The 18,701-nt window shown below is 43.7% G+C and overlaps 1 protein-coding gene across 7 annotated transcripts in view; it reads right to left on the reverse strand.

The window, feature by feature from the left end:
• The window catches only part of LOC139410869 (cullin-9-like), a 68,515-nt gene that overhangs the window by 5,779 nt on the left and 44,035 nt on the right, over positions 1–18,701 (reverse strand). For all 7 annotated transcript variants that reach the window (XM_071156485.1, XM_071156511.1, XM_071156494.1 and 4 more), the window contains 11 exons: positions 17,145–17,316; positions 16,092–16,237; positions 15,883–16,012; positions 15,451–15,653; positions 15,019–15,272; positions 13,291–13,666; positions 8,870–9,010; positions 7,386–7,550; positions 6,997–7,160; positions 6,750–6,843; positions 4,549–4,734 (listed from right to left, as the gene is read on the reverse strand). In XM_071156485.1, the coding sequence (XP_071012586.1) occupies positions 4,549–4,734; positions 6,750–6,843; positions 6,997–7,160; positions 7,386–7,550; positions 8,870–9,010; positions 13,291–13,666; positions 15,019–15,272; positions 15,451–15,653; positions 15,883–16,012; positions 16,092–16,237; positions 17,145–17,316 (2,031 nt within the window). The remainder of the gene's footprint in view (positions 1–4,548; positions 4,735–6,749; positions 6,844–6,996; positions 7,161–7,385; positions 7,551–8,869; positions 9,011–13,290; positions 13,667–15,018; positions 15,273–15,450; positions 15,654–15,882; positions 16,013–16,091; positions 16,238–17,144; positions 17,317–18,701) is intronic.

Raw genomic sequence — 18,701 nt, forward strand, 5'->3', positions numbered from 1 at the left:
ACTCTGGACATGCATCGGTAGTACCCAACAAACTAACAACCATAAGGTCACTAATGGCCTGGTACTCAGTGCTCAATTGTCCCTCTAACATCAATAAAAATGCCATCAAACACTCATCAAAACATTATTGTACTTTCTTTAAAAAAAAATTTTTTACACTTGGCTGATTGGCTGAAGCAGTGGAAAACATGGTCGTTGTGGATGTTGTTTCAAAGACTAACAACGAAATGGACAGCGCTTTCTAATGTGATGATTCATAAAAACAATTAAAACATATGCATACTCAAGCTTATCCATACACAGGCCTTTAATATGTGCACAAGCCTGAAAAAACATTGAATTAAAATAATGATTGTTCCATTACAATATATAGCGTACCGCATATTACACACGGCAGAAAAAGATTTTAAACTGACTTAAGATGTTTTTGGTTCAAAATTGGTCTGGCCTATACGCCAAAATTAAAATTCTAGCAATTGCCTTTGAGTATGGACTGTATTATTTTGCATACTGGATGGACTGGTTACCTTATTCTACACTCCAAACTTTCTATCCATGAGTCTGGGAGAGAACGTATAGGCCTAGGAGATGCTATTGATTCATCAATTGTGCAGGGCGACTTAAGAGTTAGCCCACAATTATAGTGAATTTGTATTTGAATAGCCTAGTAATAGGCTTTAGCTACAGAATCTCACCACCATCCATTTCCATCTCTCTGTATCATTCATTCCTTTCTCGAACATGCAGAGAGAGGGGCTGGCAACAGTTCAATGAAATAGCCTGTTTTTCGTTGTGATTTATTTCTTTTTTACTATCAATGTTCATGAAAAGATTTGACTTGGTTTCCCAAATGAAGCACTGGGAAGCTGCAAGAACAGGGTTTTAGAGCCCATGGTATACAGAGTTTGGGCAGAACATCACCTGTCGTGCAAGAGGCTGCATGCTCCACAAAAACAGTAGTTGATGCATGGAGTGTAATAACCCGTCATGATTGAAAAACGAACCGGTGGGAAAGCGGCCTCCATTCGCTATTCGAGTGCATACAGACTACATCTTACTTCCCCTGTCCATTAATGGGCCATTCTAAATCTAAACACATTTAGCATATTGGTAAAGATGGGATTAAATTGAGAACCACATGTGCAGCCTGAGGCAAGGAACAGAGCGCAAGCTTTTTTTGTGACTTTCCCAAAACATCAATAGCCTATAGTGTCACCATGCAGCCCATATACATTTTGATTTCTAAGACAGTCTAAGATTTATTCTCAACAAAAATATACATGCAACTTGTAAAGTGTTGGTCCCATGTTTCATGAGCTGAAATAAACAATCCCAGAAATGTTCCATATGCACAAAAATATTATTTATGTAAAATGTACACATATTTGTTTACATTCCCTGTTAGTGAGCATTTCTCCTTTGCCAAGATAATCCATCCATCTGACAGGTGTGGCATATCAAGAAGCTGATTCTCATCACAAAATTGTCCAAGTTCAACTTTTCCCCTGATGCCTTGAGATGGATGAAATCATACCTTGAAGGCAGAACTCAGTGTGTCAGAGTGAGCAATGAGCTGTCGCCCACTCGTAGCTATGATGTGGGCGTGCCCCAAGGGTCAATACTGGGGCCCCTCCTGTTCAGCCTGTACATTAATGATCTGCCTTCTGTCTGTACTGGGTCTGAAGTTCAAATGTATGCAGATGATACAGTGATATATGTGCATGCAAAGAGCAAACAACAAGCTGCACAAGAACTCACTACTGTAATGGTCCAGGTTACAAAGTGGCTCAGTGACTCGTGTTTGCATCTCAATGTGAAAAAAACTGTTTGCATGTTCTTCACAAAGAGGGCAACAGATGCTACTGAGCCAGATGTCTATGTGTCAGGGGAGAAGCTCCAGGTGGTATCCGATTTTAAGTACCTTGGCATCATACTTGATTCCAACCTCTCTTTTAAAAAGCATGTGAAAAAAGTAATTCAAATAACCAAATTCAACCTAGCTAATTTCCGATTTATACAAAATTGTTTGACTACAGAGGTAGCAAAACTGTACTTCGAAACTATGATACTCCCCCACTTAACATACTGCTTGACTAGTTGGGCCCAAGCTTGCTGTACAACATTAAAACCTATTCAGTCTGTCTACAAACAGGCTCAAAGTGCTTGATAGGAAGCCCAATAGCCATCATCATTGTCACATTCTTAGAAAGCATGAGCTCTTGAGTTGGGAAAATCTTGTGCAATACACCGACGCATGTCTTATATTCAAGATCCTTAATGGCCTGGCTCCCCCTCCACTCAATATTTTTGTTAAACAGAAAACCCAGACATATGGCAGCAGATCCACAAGGTCTGCCATGAGAGGTGACTGTATAGTTCCCCTAAGGAAAAGCACCTTTAGTAAATCTGCATTCTCTGTGAGAGCTTCCCATGTCTGGAATACACTGCCATCAGACACACATAACTGCACCACATATCACACTTTCACAAAATGCTTGAAGACATGGCTAAAGGTCAATCAGATTTGTGAACATGGTCCCTAGCTGTGTGTTGCCGCTTTCCATGTTGTCTGTTGTCTGTAGCTTGTGAGGTGTGGAAACACTTTGTTGCTTTTATGAATTTTGTCTTGCTGCTTTTTGTTTTATGTTACTCTGTCTGTATGCTATGTCTTGCTTGTTCTATGCTGCTATTGTCTATATTGTAATTTTTTTTAATAACCTGCCCAGGGACTGCGGTTGAAAATTAGCCGGCTGGCTAAAACCGGCACTTTTACTGAAACGTTGATTAATGTGCACTGTCCCTGTAAAAATAAAAATAAACTCAAACTCAAACAAGCATGATCATTACACAGTACGCACCTTGTGCTGGGGACAATAAAAGGCCACTCTAAAATGTACAGTTTTGTCACCCAACACAATGCCACAGATGTGTCAAGCTGAGGGAGCGTGCAATTGGCATGCTGACTACAGGAATATCCACCAGAGCTGTTGCCAGACAATTGAACGTTGATTTCTCTTCCATAATCCGACTCCAATGGTATTTTAGAAAATTTGGCAGTATGTCTAACCGGCATCACAACTGCAGACCACGTGTAACCACACCAGCCCAGGACCTCCACATCCGGCTTCATCACCTGCAGGGTCGTCTGAGACCGGCCACCCGGACAGCTGATGAAACTGTGGGTTTGCACAACCAAAGAATTTCCACACAACTGTCAGAAATCGTCTCATGGAAGCTCATCTGCGTGCTCATCGATCTTACCAGGGTCTTAACCTGACTGTAGTTTGGCGTCATAACCGACTTCAGTGGGCAAATGCTCACTGTCGATGGCCACTAGCACGCTGGAGAAGTGTGCTCTTCACAGATTAATCCCGGTTTCAACTGTACCAGGCAGATGGTAGACAGCACGCTTTGCTATCAACGAGTGCCCCATGGTGGCCAGCGGGTTTATGGTATGGGCAGGCATAAGCTACGGACAACAAACAATTGCATTTTATCGATGGCAATTTGAATTCACAGAGATACTGTGACAAGATCATGCTATTCATCCGCCGCCATCACCTCATGTTTCAGCATGATAATGCACAGCCCAATGTCGCAAGCATCTGTACACAATTGCTGGAAGCTGAAAATGTCCCAATTCTTCCATGGCCTGCATACTCACCACATGTCATCCATTGAGCCTGTTTGGGATGCTCTGGATCAACGTTTACGACAGCATGTGCTAGTTCCCGCCAATATCCAGCAACTTCACACAGCCATTGAAGAGGAGTGGGACAACATTCCACAGGCCACAATCAACAGCCTGAGCGAAGGAGATGTGTCGCACTGAATGAGGCAAATGGTGGTCATACCAGATACTGACTGGTTCTCTGATCCATGCACCTACATTTTTTGAAGTATCTGTGACCAACAGATGCATATCTATATTCCCAGTCATGTGAAATCCATAGATTAGGGCCTAATGAATTATCTAAATGACCTAATTATCTAAATCGACTGATTTCTTTGTATGAACTGTAACTCAGTAAAATCTTTGAAATTGTTGCATTTATATGTTTGTTCAGCAACTAAAGTGGCAAACTCAATCTAGTGTATAGGACCGGTTTCAAATGATCACTTTTATGCTCATATGTGCACTCACACCAGAATGGGACAAATACTGTTTATATTTTATTCAGATAAGTTCAATTATATCCTTCTTACTATAAAATCATAGAATATAAAACAACAGCATCCGACTTAAGCATATCTTGTCTGCTTAATGAACAAGCCTACATACAGCCTATGGCATGGTGCATAGATAACATATACTAGGCCAACTCCTATTCTGTTATTCTAAAATACATGTTCTTCATATCATAATGTTTCTTTACACCTGCCTAAAATAAAGGATATATTGTGATGGTGTATATTAAATTGATTTATTAGACTTTTTTAAATGTCAATGTTCCAAAAGCGTGCATGGTGATTGGTGATTGCGTGGTGATTGCTTAAATGTCTCTACCGATTGGACAGTTATTTTCAAATGAGTTTACTACCTCTTACCTTGCGCGCTTGAGCGAGGACTTTGCAGGCATCAATAACAAACGTCAACGTCTTCATTTGCAAGGCTTCATTGATGGAGGAGACTTTGCTCTCTAGACTGATGGCAAAGTCCTTGGCTTGGTTGTGGAAAGTGCATCTCTCGTTGTAGTCTTGGAACTTCTTTTCCTGCCTTGCTGCTTTACTCACCTGCAGTCAGAAAAAAAGTGGATCACTGCATTGGATCACCCCCCCCCCCCATGATTATCCACATAAATGTAGAAGTGTTGAGAAACATTCTATTCTTAGTCACAATAAAAGTGACTCCAAAATGAGAAAATACATTATTCACCATTCAGTTCCCATTGGGCAAAATATAATCAAAACGCAACCAAAAACTGCAAATGCATCCAACAAGTTTGTACAAGCTTGATGTAGTCATTGAGTGAAAAGACAAAATACTAAACCGTTGACTCCTTTAATACAGTAAGCAAATTTGTCCAAATACTTGACTTCCTCAAATGGGGGGACTAGATAGTGCCTTCGAAAAGTATTCAGTCCCCTTTTCCTCAATCTACACACAATACCCCATTATGACAAAGCAAAAACAGGTTGTTAGAAATGTTTGCTCATTTATAATAAAAAATGAAACACCACATTTACATAAGTATTCAGACCCTTTACTCAGTACTTTGTTGAAGCACATTGGCAGCGATTACAGCATCGAGTCTTCTTGGGTATGATGCTACAAGCTTGACACACCTGTATTTGGGGAGTTTCTCCCATTCTTCTCTGCAGATCCTCTCAAGCTCTGTCAGGTTGGATGGGGAGCGTCACTGCACAGCTATTTTCAGGTTTCTCCAGAGATGTTAGATCGGTTAAACTTCCGGGTCTGGCTGGGCCACTCAAGGACATTGAGACTTGTCCCGAAGCCACTCCTGCGCTGTCTTGGCTGTGTGCTTAGGGTCGCTGTCCTGTTGGAAGGTGAACGTTCGCCCCAGTCTGAGGCCCTGAGCACACTGGAGCAGGTTTTCATCAAGGATCTCTGTACTTTGCTCTGTTCATCTTTGCCTCGATCCTGACTAGTCTCCCAGTCCCTGCTGCTAAAAAACATCCCCACAGCATGATGCTTCCACCATCATGCTTCACTGTAGGGATGGTGCCAGATTTCCTCCAAACCTGACGCTTGGCATTCAGGCCAAAGATTCCAATCTTGGTTTCAACAGACCAGAGAATCTTTAGGGCTGTTGTGCCTTTTACTGATGAGTGGCTTACGTCAGGCCACTCTACCATAGAGGCCTGTTAGGTGGAGTACTGCAGAGATGGTTGTCCTTCTGGAAGTTTCTCTCATCTCCACAAAGGAACTCTAGAGCTCTGTCAAAGTGACCATTGGGTTCTTGGTCACTTCCCTGACCAAGGCCCTTCCCCCCTCATTGCTCAATTTGGCCGTGTGGCCAGCTCTAGGAAGAGTCTTGGTTGTTCCAAACGTATTCCATTTAAGAAGGATGGAGGCCACTGTGTTCTTGGGGACCTTCAATGCAGCAGAATTGTTTTTGTATCCTTCCCCTGATCTGTGCCTCAACACAATCCTGTCTTGGCGCTCTACGGACAATTCCTTCGACCTCAAGGCCTTGTTTTTGCTTTGACATGCACAGTCAACTGTGGGACCTTATATAGACAGGTGTGTGCCTTTCCAAATCATGTCCAATCAATTGAATTTACCACCAGGTGGACTCCAATCAAGTTGAAGAAACATCTCAAGGATGATCAATGGAAACAGGATGCCTCTGAGCTCCATTTTGAGTCTCATAGCAATGGGTCTGAATTCTTATGTAAATAAGGTATCTGTTTATTATTTTGTTTTACATTTCTAAAAACTAGTCGTGTCTATTGTGTATAGACTGCGAAGGATGTTTTATTTATTTAATCAATTTCAGAAAAAGGCTGTAACGTAACAAAATGTGGAAAAAGTCAAGGGGTCTGAATACTTTCCGAAGGCACTGTACATAAAGTGCTTTCATTTCTAAACGGTAAAACAGATATGTATGAAAATACCGTCAAATAAAAGGTGACATTCTGTAAAGTGGCCTCATGAAACATTTGCCCAAATCCAAAATGGTGGGGTACAGAGCCAAATAAAAAATTCACTGTCCAAATACATATGGAGGGGAAACCCAAATTCGTATGAAGCACAAACTTAACTTAATCAAGTCAATTGGAATTACCATAGCTGAGCAGTTGAAGTAATCTTTGTGGGTTGGTTTCCATGGCTTGAGACACCTCCAGCAAAATCCATGGTTACATTTGGCACAAGTCATACTGAAAAAAATGTTTTGACACTGAGTGGCAGTAACAGTGATGCCTAGAAATCCCTACAACATACTTCTGGTAAACCATGAAATGTTTTGATGGAAATCGACAGAGAACAAACTGGGCTGAGGATTGAAACGGGTCCAGTGGCTTTATACTTACTGTAGGCACCCTTCGTTCTTCTCTATCTGGGCCTGGCAGCTGGGGCAGCGTTTGGAGATGAGTTTGGCAAGGTGCTTACTCTGAGCTTCCATGGTCATACCCTCGTAGTAGCCACCATCGTCTATCCACTGGGACATGTGACTGCAGCTGGCTGGGTAGTGAGCCTGGGGAGATAGTGGAGGTTAAGAAATCAGCATAAATCTATACTCTATGCTTACTTGTCTCTATGAACAAAATACTGTATGTACTAGATAGATTTACACTACACCAAGTCTGATGGGTATCCGTACAAATATGGATTTCTAATTCAATGCCATTGAAGTAAAAAAAAAAGACAAATAAACCACATGAATGAGGACAGGAGACGTGTATAACAGCTCAGTGCTAACCTCTGGGAAGTTGCAGCTGAAGCAGGAGGACCAGCAGCACTTTGAGCAGGTTCCCATGCTGCCGATGTTCTCCCTGCACAGGATCTGGTCACAGCCCAAGGGGTTGGTGCACCAGGTCAGGTTGGAGCAGCACTCCACATAGCCCCGGAGGAGAGCGTTCTCATACTGGGGAGAAACAGAGGACAGGAGCCTTAGAGGATGGATAGGCGCTACTGTTTTAAACTCACGATCAGTAAACATGTACAACTGGACAGACATAACTTTATGGGTTTATATACAGTACATGAAGTATTTTTTGTTACGTTAGAGCCTTATTCTAAAATGGATTATATAAGTAAAAATGCTCAATCTACACACAATACCCCATAATGACAAAACAAAAACAGGTTTAGAAATGTTTGCAAATGTATAAAAATCAAAAACAGAAATACCTTATTTACATAAGTATTCAGACCTTCTGCTATGATACTCGAAATTGAGCTAAGCTGCATCCTGTTTCCATGGATCATCCAGTGCATGTCAGAGCAAAAACCAAGCCCTGAGGTCAAAGGAACTGTCCGCAGAGCTCCGAGACAGGATTGTGTCGAGACACAGATCTGGGGAAGGGTACCAAAAAAATTCTGCAGCATTGACGGTCCTCCGTCATTCTTAAATGGAAGTTTGCAACCACCAAGACTCTTCCTAGAGCTGGCCGCCCGGCCAAACTGAGCAATCGGGGATAAGGGCCTTGGTCAGGGAAGTGACCAAGAACCCAATGGTCACTCTGACAGCGCTCCAGAGTTCCTCTGTGGAGATGGAAGAACCTTCCAGAAGGACCAACATCTCTACAGCACTCCACCAATCAGGCCTTTATGGTAGAGTAGCCAGGCAAAAGCCACTCCTCAGTAAAGGCACGACAGCCGACTTGGAGTTTTCCAAAAGGCACCTAAAGACTTTCAGAACATGAGAAACAAGATTCTCTGGTCTGATGAAACCAATATGCAACTCTTTGGCCTGAACGCCAAGTGTCACATTTGGAAGAAACCTGGCACCATCCTTACGGTGAAGCATGGTGGTGGCAGCATCATGTTGTAGGGATGTTTTTCAGCGACAGGAAGACTTCTTAGGATCAAGGGAAAGATGAACAGAGTTAAGTATAGCAAGATCCTTGATGAAAACATGCTCCAGAGCGCTTAGGAAATCAGACTGTGGAAAAGGTTCACCTTCCAACAGGACAACGACCCTAAGCAAACAGCCAAGACAACACAGGAGTGACTTCGGGACAAGCCTCAATGTCCTTGAGTGGCCCAGCCAGGGCCCGAACCCAATCAAATATCTCTGGAGAAACCTGAAAATAGCTGTGCAAGATGCTCCCCATCCAACCTGACAGATCTTAAGAGGATTTGCAGATAAGAATGGGAGAAACTCCCTGAATACTTTCCAAATTCACTTTAAGTGTGATGCTCTCGTGTGTGTGTGTGTGTGTGTGGGGGGGGGGTGCAGACCTTGGCGATGGTGTCCTTGTTGGTCAGGATGTTGAAGAAGAACTGAGAAGTAGGTTGTGCTCGGCAGTCTGTTATTGGACAGTTGCAGTTCATCACCAGGTTCTGCTCAATTCTGGCCGTGAGGTACTCCTGCCAGCAAGACTAGGAAGAAAAAATAAATCATCATGAAATGGGAGTCCTGTGACAAACTGTTCACACATAAATTAGGAGCAGATGTTCAGACTCAACATGAACAGTCTAATTCATCCTTAAAGCAGCAATCAGCAGTTGAAATAATAACAAAGCTCCCTCAACCCGGTTTCAGGTAAAAAGCTGAGGGCTGGGGTTGGAGAAATCTAACCGCTCAAATTTATAGACCGAGCTATCCATGAAGGGACTGACCATCCATGATATCAAATTTGTAGTTTAAACCATGCTTTAAGGCTGTAGTGTTTGCTTACAAACATTGTAAAACAATCTTATACACTGCTCAAAAAATAAAGGGAACACTAAAATAACACATCCTAGATCTGAATGAATGAAATATTCTTATTAAATACTTTTTTCTTTACATAGTTGAATGTGCTGACAACAAAATCACACAAAAATGATCAATGGAAATCAAATTTATCAACCCATGGAGGTCTGGATTTGGAGTCACACTCAAAATTAAAGTGGAAAACCACACTACAGGCTGATCCAACTTTGATGTAATGTCCTTAAAACTAGTCAAAATGAGGCTCAGTAGTGTGTGTGGTCTCCACGTGCCTGTATGACCTCTCTACAACGCCTGGGCATGCTCCTGATGAGGTGGCGGATGGTCTCCTGAGGGATCTCCTCCCAGACCTGGACTAAAGCATCCGCCAACTCCTGGACAGTCTGTGGTGCAACGTGGCGTTGGTGGATGGAGCGAGACATGATGTCACAGACGTGCTCAATTGGATTCAGGTCTGGGGAACGGGTGTGCCAGTCCATAGCATCAATGCCTTCCTCTTGCAGGAACTGCTGACACACTCCAGCCACATGAGGTCTAGCATTGTCTTGCATTAGGAGGAACCCAGGGCCAACAGCACCAGCATATGGTCTCACAAGGGGTCTGAGGATCTCATCTCGGTAGCTAATGGCAGTCAGGCTACCTCTGGCGAGCACATGGAGGGCTGTGCGGTCCCCCAAAGAAATACCACCCCACACCATGACTGACCCACCGCCAATCCGGTCATGCTGGAGGATGTTTCAGGCAGCAGAACGTTCTCCACGGCGTCTCCAGACTATGTCACGTCTGTCACATGTGCTCAGTGTGAACCTGCTTTCATCTGAAGAGCACAGGGCGCCAGTGGCGAATTTGCCAATCTTGGTGTTCTCTGGCAAATGCCAAACGTCCTGCACGGTGTTGGGCTGTAAGCACAAACCCCACCTGTGGACGTCGGGCCCTCATACCACCCTCATGGAGTCTGTTTCTGACCGTTTGAGCAGACACATGCACATTTGTGGCCTGCTGGAGGTTATTTTGCAGGGCTTTGGCAGTGCTCCTCCTGATCCTCCTTGCACAAAGGCGGAGGTAGCGGTCCTGCTGCTGGGTTGTTGCCCTCCTACGGCCTCCTCCACGTCTCCTGATGTACTGGCCTGTCTCCTGGTAGCGTCTCCATGCTCTGGACACTACGCTGACAGACACAGCAAACCTTCTTGCCACAGCTCGCATTGATGTGCCATCCTGGATGAGCTGCACTACCTGAGCCACTTGTGTGGGTTGTAGACTCCGTCTCATGCTACCACTAGAGTGAAAGCACCGCCAGCATTCAAAAGTGACCAAAACATCAGCCAGGAAGCATAGGAACTGAGAAGTGGTCTGTGGTCACCACCTGCAGAACCACTCCTTTATCGGGGGTGTCTTGCTAATTGCCTATAATTTCCACCTGTTGTCTATTCCATTTGCACAACAGCATGTGAAATTTATTGTCAATCAGTGTTGCTTCCTAAGTGGACAGTTTGATTTCACAGAAGTGTGATTGACTTGGAGTTACATTGTGTTGTTTAAGTGTTCCCTTTATTTTTTTGAGCAGTGTATTTTGGGTTCTGATGGGGTAAAGACAGTTGAACTAAGCTCATGGGGCATTTAGAAAAGTTCCAGTGCCTTCAGAAAATATTCACATCCATTTACTTTTTCCACATTGTGTTGTGTTACAGCCTGAATTCAAAATGGATTACATTTAGATTGTTGTGTCATTGGCCTACACCCAGTAAATACCCCATAATGTCAAAATGGAATTATGTTTTTAAGAAATGTTTACAATGTAATAAAAAATGAAAAGCTGAAATGTCTTGAATCAATAACTATTTAACCCCTTTGTTATGGCAAGCCTAAATGCATTCAGGAGTAAAAATGTGCTTAACAAAGTCACATAAGTTGCATGGACAACATGATTTTTGAATGACTACCTCATCTCTGTACCCCACACATACAGATGTGGTCTCTCAGTTGAGCAGTGAATTTTAAACTAACCTAAATGAGTGAAAAGGAAACCTATTCCAAAACATGCAACGTTTGCAATAAGGCACTAAAGGAAAACGGCAAACAATGTAGCAAACAAATGTACTTCATTTCCTGAATACAAAGTGTTATGTTTGGAGCAAATCCAAAACACATCACCGAGTACCAATCTTCATATGGTGGTGGCTGCATCATGTTATGGATCATTTTTTTTAGGATAAAACTAAATGGAAGAGCGCGCTAAGCACAGACAAAATCCTAGAGGAAAATCTGGTTCAGTCTGCTTTCCAACAGACGGAGACAAATGTACCTTTCAGCAGGACAATAACCTTAAACACAAGGCCAAATATACACTGGAGTTGTTTACCAAGAAGACAGCGAATGTTCCTGAGCAGAGTTACAGTTTTAACCTAAATCGGCATGAAAATGATTATCTAGCAATGATCAATAACCATCTTGACAGAGCTTGAAGAATTTTTGAAAGAATAATGTGCAAACACTGTACAATAGCCAAATCCACTAATTTGAAGGGGTGTCTGTGGACACTCCCTCAAATGAGTGGATTCGGCTATTTCAGTCATACCCGTTGCTGACAGGTGTATCTAATCGAGCACACAGCCATGCAATCTCCATAGACAAACATAGGCAGTAGAATGGGCCGTACTGAATAGCTCAGTGACTTTCAACGTGGCACCTTCATGGGATGCCACCTTTCCAACAAGTCAGCTCGTCAAATTTCTGCCCTGCTAGAGCTGCCTCAGTCAACTGTAAGTGCCGTTATTGTGAAGTGGAAACGCCTAGGAGCAACAATGGCTCAGCCGCGAAGTGGTAGGCTACACAAGCTCACAGAACGGGAACTCCAAATGCTGAAGCATATAAACATTGTCTGTTCTCGGTTGCAACACTCCCTACCAAGTTCCAAACTGCCTCTGGAAGCAACGTCAGCACAATAACGGTTTGTCGGGAGTTTCATGAAATGGCTTTCCATGGCCGAGCAGCCACACACGCCTAAGATCAACATGCGCAATTCCAAGTGTTGGTTGGCGTGGTGTAACAATCGCCACCATTGGACTCTGGAGCAGTGGAAAGGCGTTCTCTGGAGTGATGAATCAAGCTTCACCATCTGTAGTCCGACCGACGCCAGGAGAACGCTACCTACCCCAATGCATAGTGCCAACTAAGTTTGGTGGAGGAGGAATAATGGTCTGGGGCTGTTTTTCATGGTTCGGGCTAGGCCTCTTAGTTCCAGTGAAAGTAGATCTTAATCCGACAGCATACAATGACATTCTATACGATTCAGTGCTTCCAACTTTGTGGCAACAGTTTGGGAAGGCCCTTTGCTGTTTCAGCATGACAATTGCCCCGTGCACATAGCGATGTCCATACAGAAATGGGTTTTCGAGATCAGTGTGGAAGAATTTGACTGGCCTGCACAGAGCCCTGACCTCAACCCCATTGAACACCTTTGGGATGAATTGGAACGCAGACTGCGAGCTAATATCGCCCAATATCAGTGCCCGACCTCACTAATGCTCTTGTGGCTGAATGGAAGCAAGTCCCCGCATCAATGTTCCAACATCTAGTGGAAATCCTTCCCAGAAGAGTGGAGGCTGATTTAGCAGCAAAAGGGGGAGAACAACTCCATATTAATAATCAGAATGAGATGTTTGACAATCAGGTGGCCACATACTTTGTTGTGTATTTCTCTATCTCACTTCAAATAACTTTGTCATTATGGGGTATTGTGTATAGATGGGATGGGAAAATATATACTAAATCCATTTTGATTTCAGGTTGTAACAAAATACATGAATACTTTGTGAAGGCAATAATCAATGGGTACATATCATTCATTTCTAAATAAATAAAAATATATGTTCCTTTAAAGCATCTATACAAGATTCAACTAGTTTAAAGTTAGAAAAGGATTAGAGAAATCGGTAAAGTGACAGACCCGGCAGCAGTAGTGCATGCAGCAGAGGGTAGGAACGGGCTCTGCCTCCCCTGTTTGAGAGATGAGGCACACAGGGCAGCTGGACACAGGGCTGTGGGGTGGCTGGGGGTTCCAGCCCCTCAGCCCAGCAGCCATGACCAGGGAGTCTGGGTCGTCTGTGTAGCGCTGGATTAGCACGTCCATGTTCCACTTGCAGTGGACCAGCAGGTGCTCAGCCCGGTCCAGGTCCAGAGTCAGGGTGCCAGAGACCTGCTGCACTGTGCGCTGCATCAGCTGCCGGACCTCCTCCTGGTTCATAGTCCGGCCCATGGACAACAGGACAGCCTCCAGGACCCCGTCTTCCACACTCTGAGGGGCTGCAAAGATGCCTTCCAGGCTGGAGGAGAAGACACAGCGGGTCACAAGAGGTAAGTTACATCTATGGAAATCTTAACCTCTAAACGTGAGGAGGGTCACAGTTTAGTATAATTACGTTGGAAATACTCTCATTTCAGAGAACAAGCATGTGTCATTAAAAACAGTGCGGCAGAATAACATCCTTATGGAAAGCAGAGCTTGTAATTATCAGGTTAGTAGTTCGTGTGATTTTAACTGCAAAAAGTTGTAGAGACAAATTGTGGTATCTTTATTAAAAAAAGATCACCCCACACAGCATTTCTAGACTACTGTATTATACCCACACAAAATAAGAAAGCAACACCTCCCGGGTGGCGCAGTGGTTAAGGGCGCTGTACTGCAGCGCCAGCTGCGCCACCAGAGACTCTGGGTTCGCGCCCAGGCTCTGTCGTAACCGGCCGTGACCGGGAGGTCCGTGGGGCGACGCCTAGCGTCATCCGGGTTAGGGAGGGTTTGGCCGGTAGGGAAATCCTTGTCATCGCGCACCAGCGACTCCTGTGGCGGGCCGGGCGCAGTGCGGGCTAACCAAGGTTGCCAGATGCACAGTGTTTCCTCCGACACATTGGTGCGGCTGGCTTCCGGGCTGTGTTAAGAAGCAGTACAGCTTGGTTGGGTTGTGTATTGGAGGACGCATGACTTTCAACCTTCGTCTCTCCCGAGCCCGTACGGGAGTTGTAGCGATGAGACAAGATAGTAGCCACTAAACAATTGGATACCACGAAATTGGGGAGAAAAAGGGGTACAAAAATAAAATAAATAAAAAAGATTTAAAAAATATAAAAAATAAGAAAGCAACAAACATGGTTCAAAGTTCAAATGTTCTTTATTATTTATATTAATAGAACATTCACTAGCATCTTTTGACTGTTTCTCAACATATGGCATAACAGCCTAGATATTTTTTGTGTTGAATGTATTAGACTATTAGAGCCATGGGTTTCTTTGAAGGTTATGGCTTAGATAAACAGCATCAGTAGTCAATGGTCATCCTGTATGTGAAATGACTGACATTGCCATGCAGCCACAGTTTAGGTCAATGTGTATTTAAAAGCTCAACTAGGACAGAGAACAAGTACATATGGCACAAATAAGTGCTGTAACGTCAGGGCTGAAGACCTCAACCCAATTGGTTAGCTATTAAAGCATTTATGCAATGGCTATAGCAGAAAGACATATACATGGAAAATAAGGCCTGTTAGTAATTATTATACTCTCCTTCCCTACAATTCAAAAACAAAGAACTTGCCCTGAGATACAGAATCAACTGAGAGGCCACACCAGCAATTTACATTAAAAACCCTTCCCCCACTAGGTCAAGGGTCATCCGCACACCTGATGTCAGCGTTGCTGCTGCTGGGGTTATTCTTCAGCTCTGCCTTGCTGAAGGAGAAATGCGCCTGGCCCTTCTGGGGAGTGGAGGGGTCTTCAGGCAGGAACTCCACGATGTGGGGGCTGTCCTCGTTGCGCCTGATGTAGCCCTTGCTGATGACGTGCATGACACAGGACAGCACGTCTGTAGTGCTGCAGCTGAAACGCACCGAGCCTGGGGAACGAGTCACCTCCCGCTTCTGACACGTCTCCAACACCTGAGGGAGGACAAGGGATAAAATAAGGGACATAAGACACCCACTGCTAGCTGTCGTTCTCCCCTGAACAAGAATTTGTTCTTAACTGACTTTCCTAGTTAAATAAAAGTTAAATAAAATAAAACATAGGATCAGTTGATCATCTCCATTGGTCACACATGAGGGAACAAGGCCTTACTCTGAACACCAGGTTGTCTATGTTCATCTCTTTCTCAGCCTTCATGATCTGGATGACGAGGCAGTAGATGAAGTTCCTCTTCCTCTCCAGCGAGCAGGCAGCGTCCTCGTCCACATTCAGGTAGGTCTGCTTGGGCAGCAGGTAGCAGTAACTGTGGTTTTCCAAACTCTGAGACAGAGCTTTTATGTTCAACCTCAGGACTCCTATGTGTAGAGCAGGACAAAACCTTACATTCAGTCCAACTCCACAAACGCCAACAGTAAATTCAAAGCTGTCATGAAAATAACATCTAACTGGGGAACAATTCAGGGGATGGAATCTTTTTTTTGTAAAAAATTGCTGGATTGGAAGGATCCACAGTAGCTCCATAGAATGCATTTGTGAAAGGCTCAGAGAAAGAGCTAGCCAGGGAAAGACAGAGCGGGAGCTCACCATTCACAAGATTGTTGTCAGGGCTGTCTGTGGTGAGAATGCCCTTCTCTGCAGTGAGGGGAGACAGTGCATGGGCCAGCACTGTCGGAGAAAGGCCTGTAGCCTGCTGAAGAGCCTCCACAGATACATCCTGAAAATAACAACAGGAGGTAGTTTAGTGTCAATTTAAAACATTTAATTATTAAACTAAATTTCCCCCATCTAGTTACCGGTTGGTGGTTGAACTGTAGGAGGATGTACATCTGCAGGGTGGAGACATAGAGAGTGCAGGAGCCATAGTGCAGCTCTGCATGGCCCAGCCAGGTCCACTGTAGACGCCGGGGCTTACTGTGGGTCAGATTGTACATGCACTGGCCTGCAGACAAAACACACACCACACACCAATCAGCCAATAGCACTTCGTTCTCATAGATGACATTATAACGGACTGGCTCTGATGGAACTTTGCGAGATTTTGGCTTATGAGAAAGATCTAAAATATACTAAAACAAATATTAAAACACAACATGCAATACTTTCAAAGATTTTACAGTTCATATAAGTAAATCAGTAAATAGAAATAAATTAATTAGGCCTTAATCTATGAATTTCACATGACTGGGCAGGGTGGGCAGGCTCAGCCAATCAAATAGATTTCCCCACAAAGGGCTTACATACAGAAATACTCAGTTTCATCAGCTGTTTGGGTGGCTGGTCTCAGACAATCCCGCAGGTGAAGAAGCCAGATGAGGTCTTGGGCTGGTGTGGTTACACGTGGTCTGCAGTTGTGAGGCCGGTTGCACATATTGCCAAATTCCCTAAAACGATGTTCGAGGCGGCTTATGGTATGAGAAATGAACATTCAATTCTCTGGCAACAGCTCTGGTGGATATTCCTGCAGTCAGCATGTCAATTGCACGCTCCTTCAAAACATCTGTGGCATTGTGTTGTGTGACAAAACTACACATTTTAGAGTGGCCTTTTGTTGACCCCAGCACAAGGTGGACCTGTATAATGATCATGCTGTTTAATCAGCTTATTGGAATGCCACACCTGTCAGATGGATGATTTTGACAAAGAAGAAATGCTCACCAACAGGGATGTACACATCAGGTTTTTTTGTGCATATGGAACATTTCTGGGAATATCTATTTCAGCTAAAGAAACATGGGACCAACACTTGACATGTTGCGTTTATATATTTGTTCAGTGTATAATCAATATGAGGAGAGAAACACACAGCCTAAACTTTGTGAAAAGACAGATGACAGAATGGGACTGACTGTTAGAGTAGAAATCTGTGAACTCGGCCAGGTAGGTGGAGAGCTGCTTGGGGAAGTATCTGCTGGAGTTGTCCAGGTAGCAGGGTGAGGAGACTGCCCAGCAGCGAGGAGACAGGACCAGCACCTTCACTTCACTCTCCTCATCAGGCTCGGACGACTGATCATCCATCATCTGCAGCACAGAAAAATACAACATTTTTGGGAGGTTATGGGTTGGATTCCCAATAGGACATATAACATAGTAATGTGTTGTCATGACTCTCCTGTGAGGATCCAAATGATCAGATTACAGTGGATCAGCTCTACAGCGCTCCGGGGAGAGGAATGATGTGGGGGTTTTATGACATGTCACGTAGATCGTTAACAATAGGCAGCAGACAATTCCTTTTGGGGCCTAATTTGGACAAATGGAATGCATCTGTGTTACAGAAGAGTTTGCCACCCAAGAACTTCAACATTAAACCATGGACAATATATTTCAATATCCGAATATTGGGAATGATGAGAGATGGAATATGGAAAATTACTGTCTATGTTGCGATGTCATTAAAAGTTGCATGAAGACGTTATAACGAAAACATTGTAACTTGAAGAGCTTTCATATGTGTATGTCATGTTTACAAACTTTACATTGTGTGGAAAATATCCAGGATAAAGAATGTTTTTATGACGATAAGATTGTGATTTTAGTTCTCTAACGAGATCATATTGTGATACCTTGACTCGTAACTAGCCACGCCCCAGGGAACCCAGAGAGCGTGCCAGCCTGATGTAAACACCTCAATTTTACAAAAAGGTATAAAGCATTTGAGTTAAGAATTAACATATCAGACTAGAAGGGCCACAAGCTGCAGCTGAGGTCTACGATTAGTCACGACCCCGAAACGCAACATTAGGTTGAAGACAAAGGAACCTCTTAATCATTGCTATGGTTAAGTACTGTATCTAAGAAAGTGAATTTAAGCAGGACCATCCGGTTATTCTCTTCAAATCATTGTTTGTCTACATTGCTCTTATCCCCACTCTGGGATCATCTACACGGCTCAGAAGACCCCTCTTCCAGAACGAGTACAAGTAAACAGACAACTAAGAGAAAGGACATTGTGACATCTCGTGGACAATCAGAGACTTACACCGAGGAACAGACCCCTTCTCACCGAGCAGAACTCTGCCCACAGAGGCCTGGGCCCAACAGAGACACCCGACGAAGACCTTCAACACGTAAATACATGCATTACTTCTTACCCATAAGAGCGGCAGTTCGGGGCAAGATATTAGGGCTATTATAAGTATAGTTTCCAAATGTATCCAAGTGTTGCTTCTCTTTGTCGCTTTCTCGCTCTTTAAATTTAAATCTCCATCTTGTGTAGCCAGTGTCATATTGTATTAGTCCGCGAGGGACTTGTCATCGCGTTAAGTTTCTTATCAATAACCTACACCGCGTCTATCATATCTTATCATTTAGCTTCTTAGTAAATAATCAAATCAATATATTGTATAGTACAGAATGATTAGTAAGACTCAGGTTTACGAAGTCAACAACGTTCAGAATGAAAC

This window comes from Oncorhynchus clarkii, chromosome 1 (genome assembly GCF_045791955.1).
Source record: "Oncorhynchus clarkii lewisi isolate Uvic-CL-2024 chromosome 1, UVic_Ocla_1.0, whole genome shotgun sequence".
In the NCBI taxonomy this organism is placed as follows: Eukaryota; Metazoa; Chordata; class Actinopteri; order Salmoniformes; family Salmonidae; genus Oncorhynchus; species Oncorhynchus clarkii.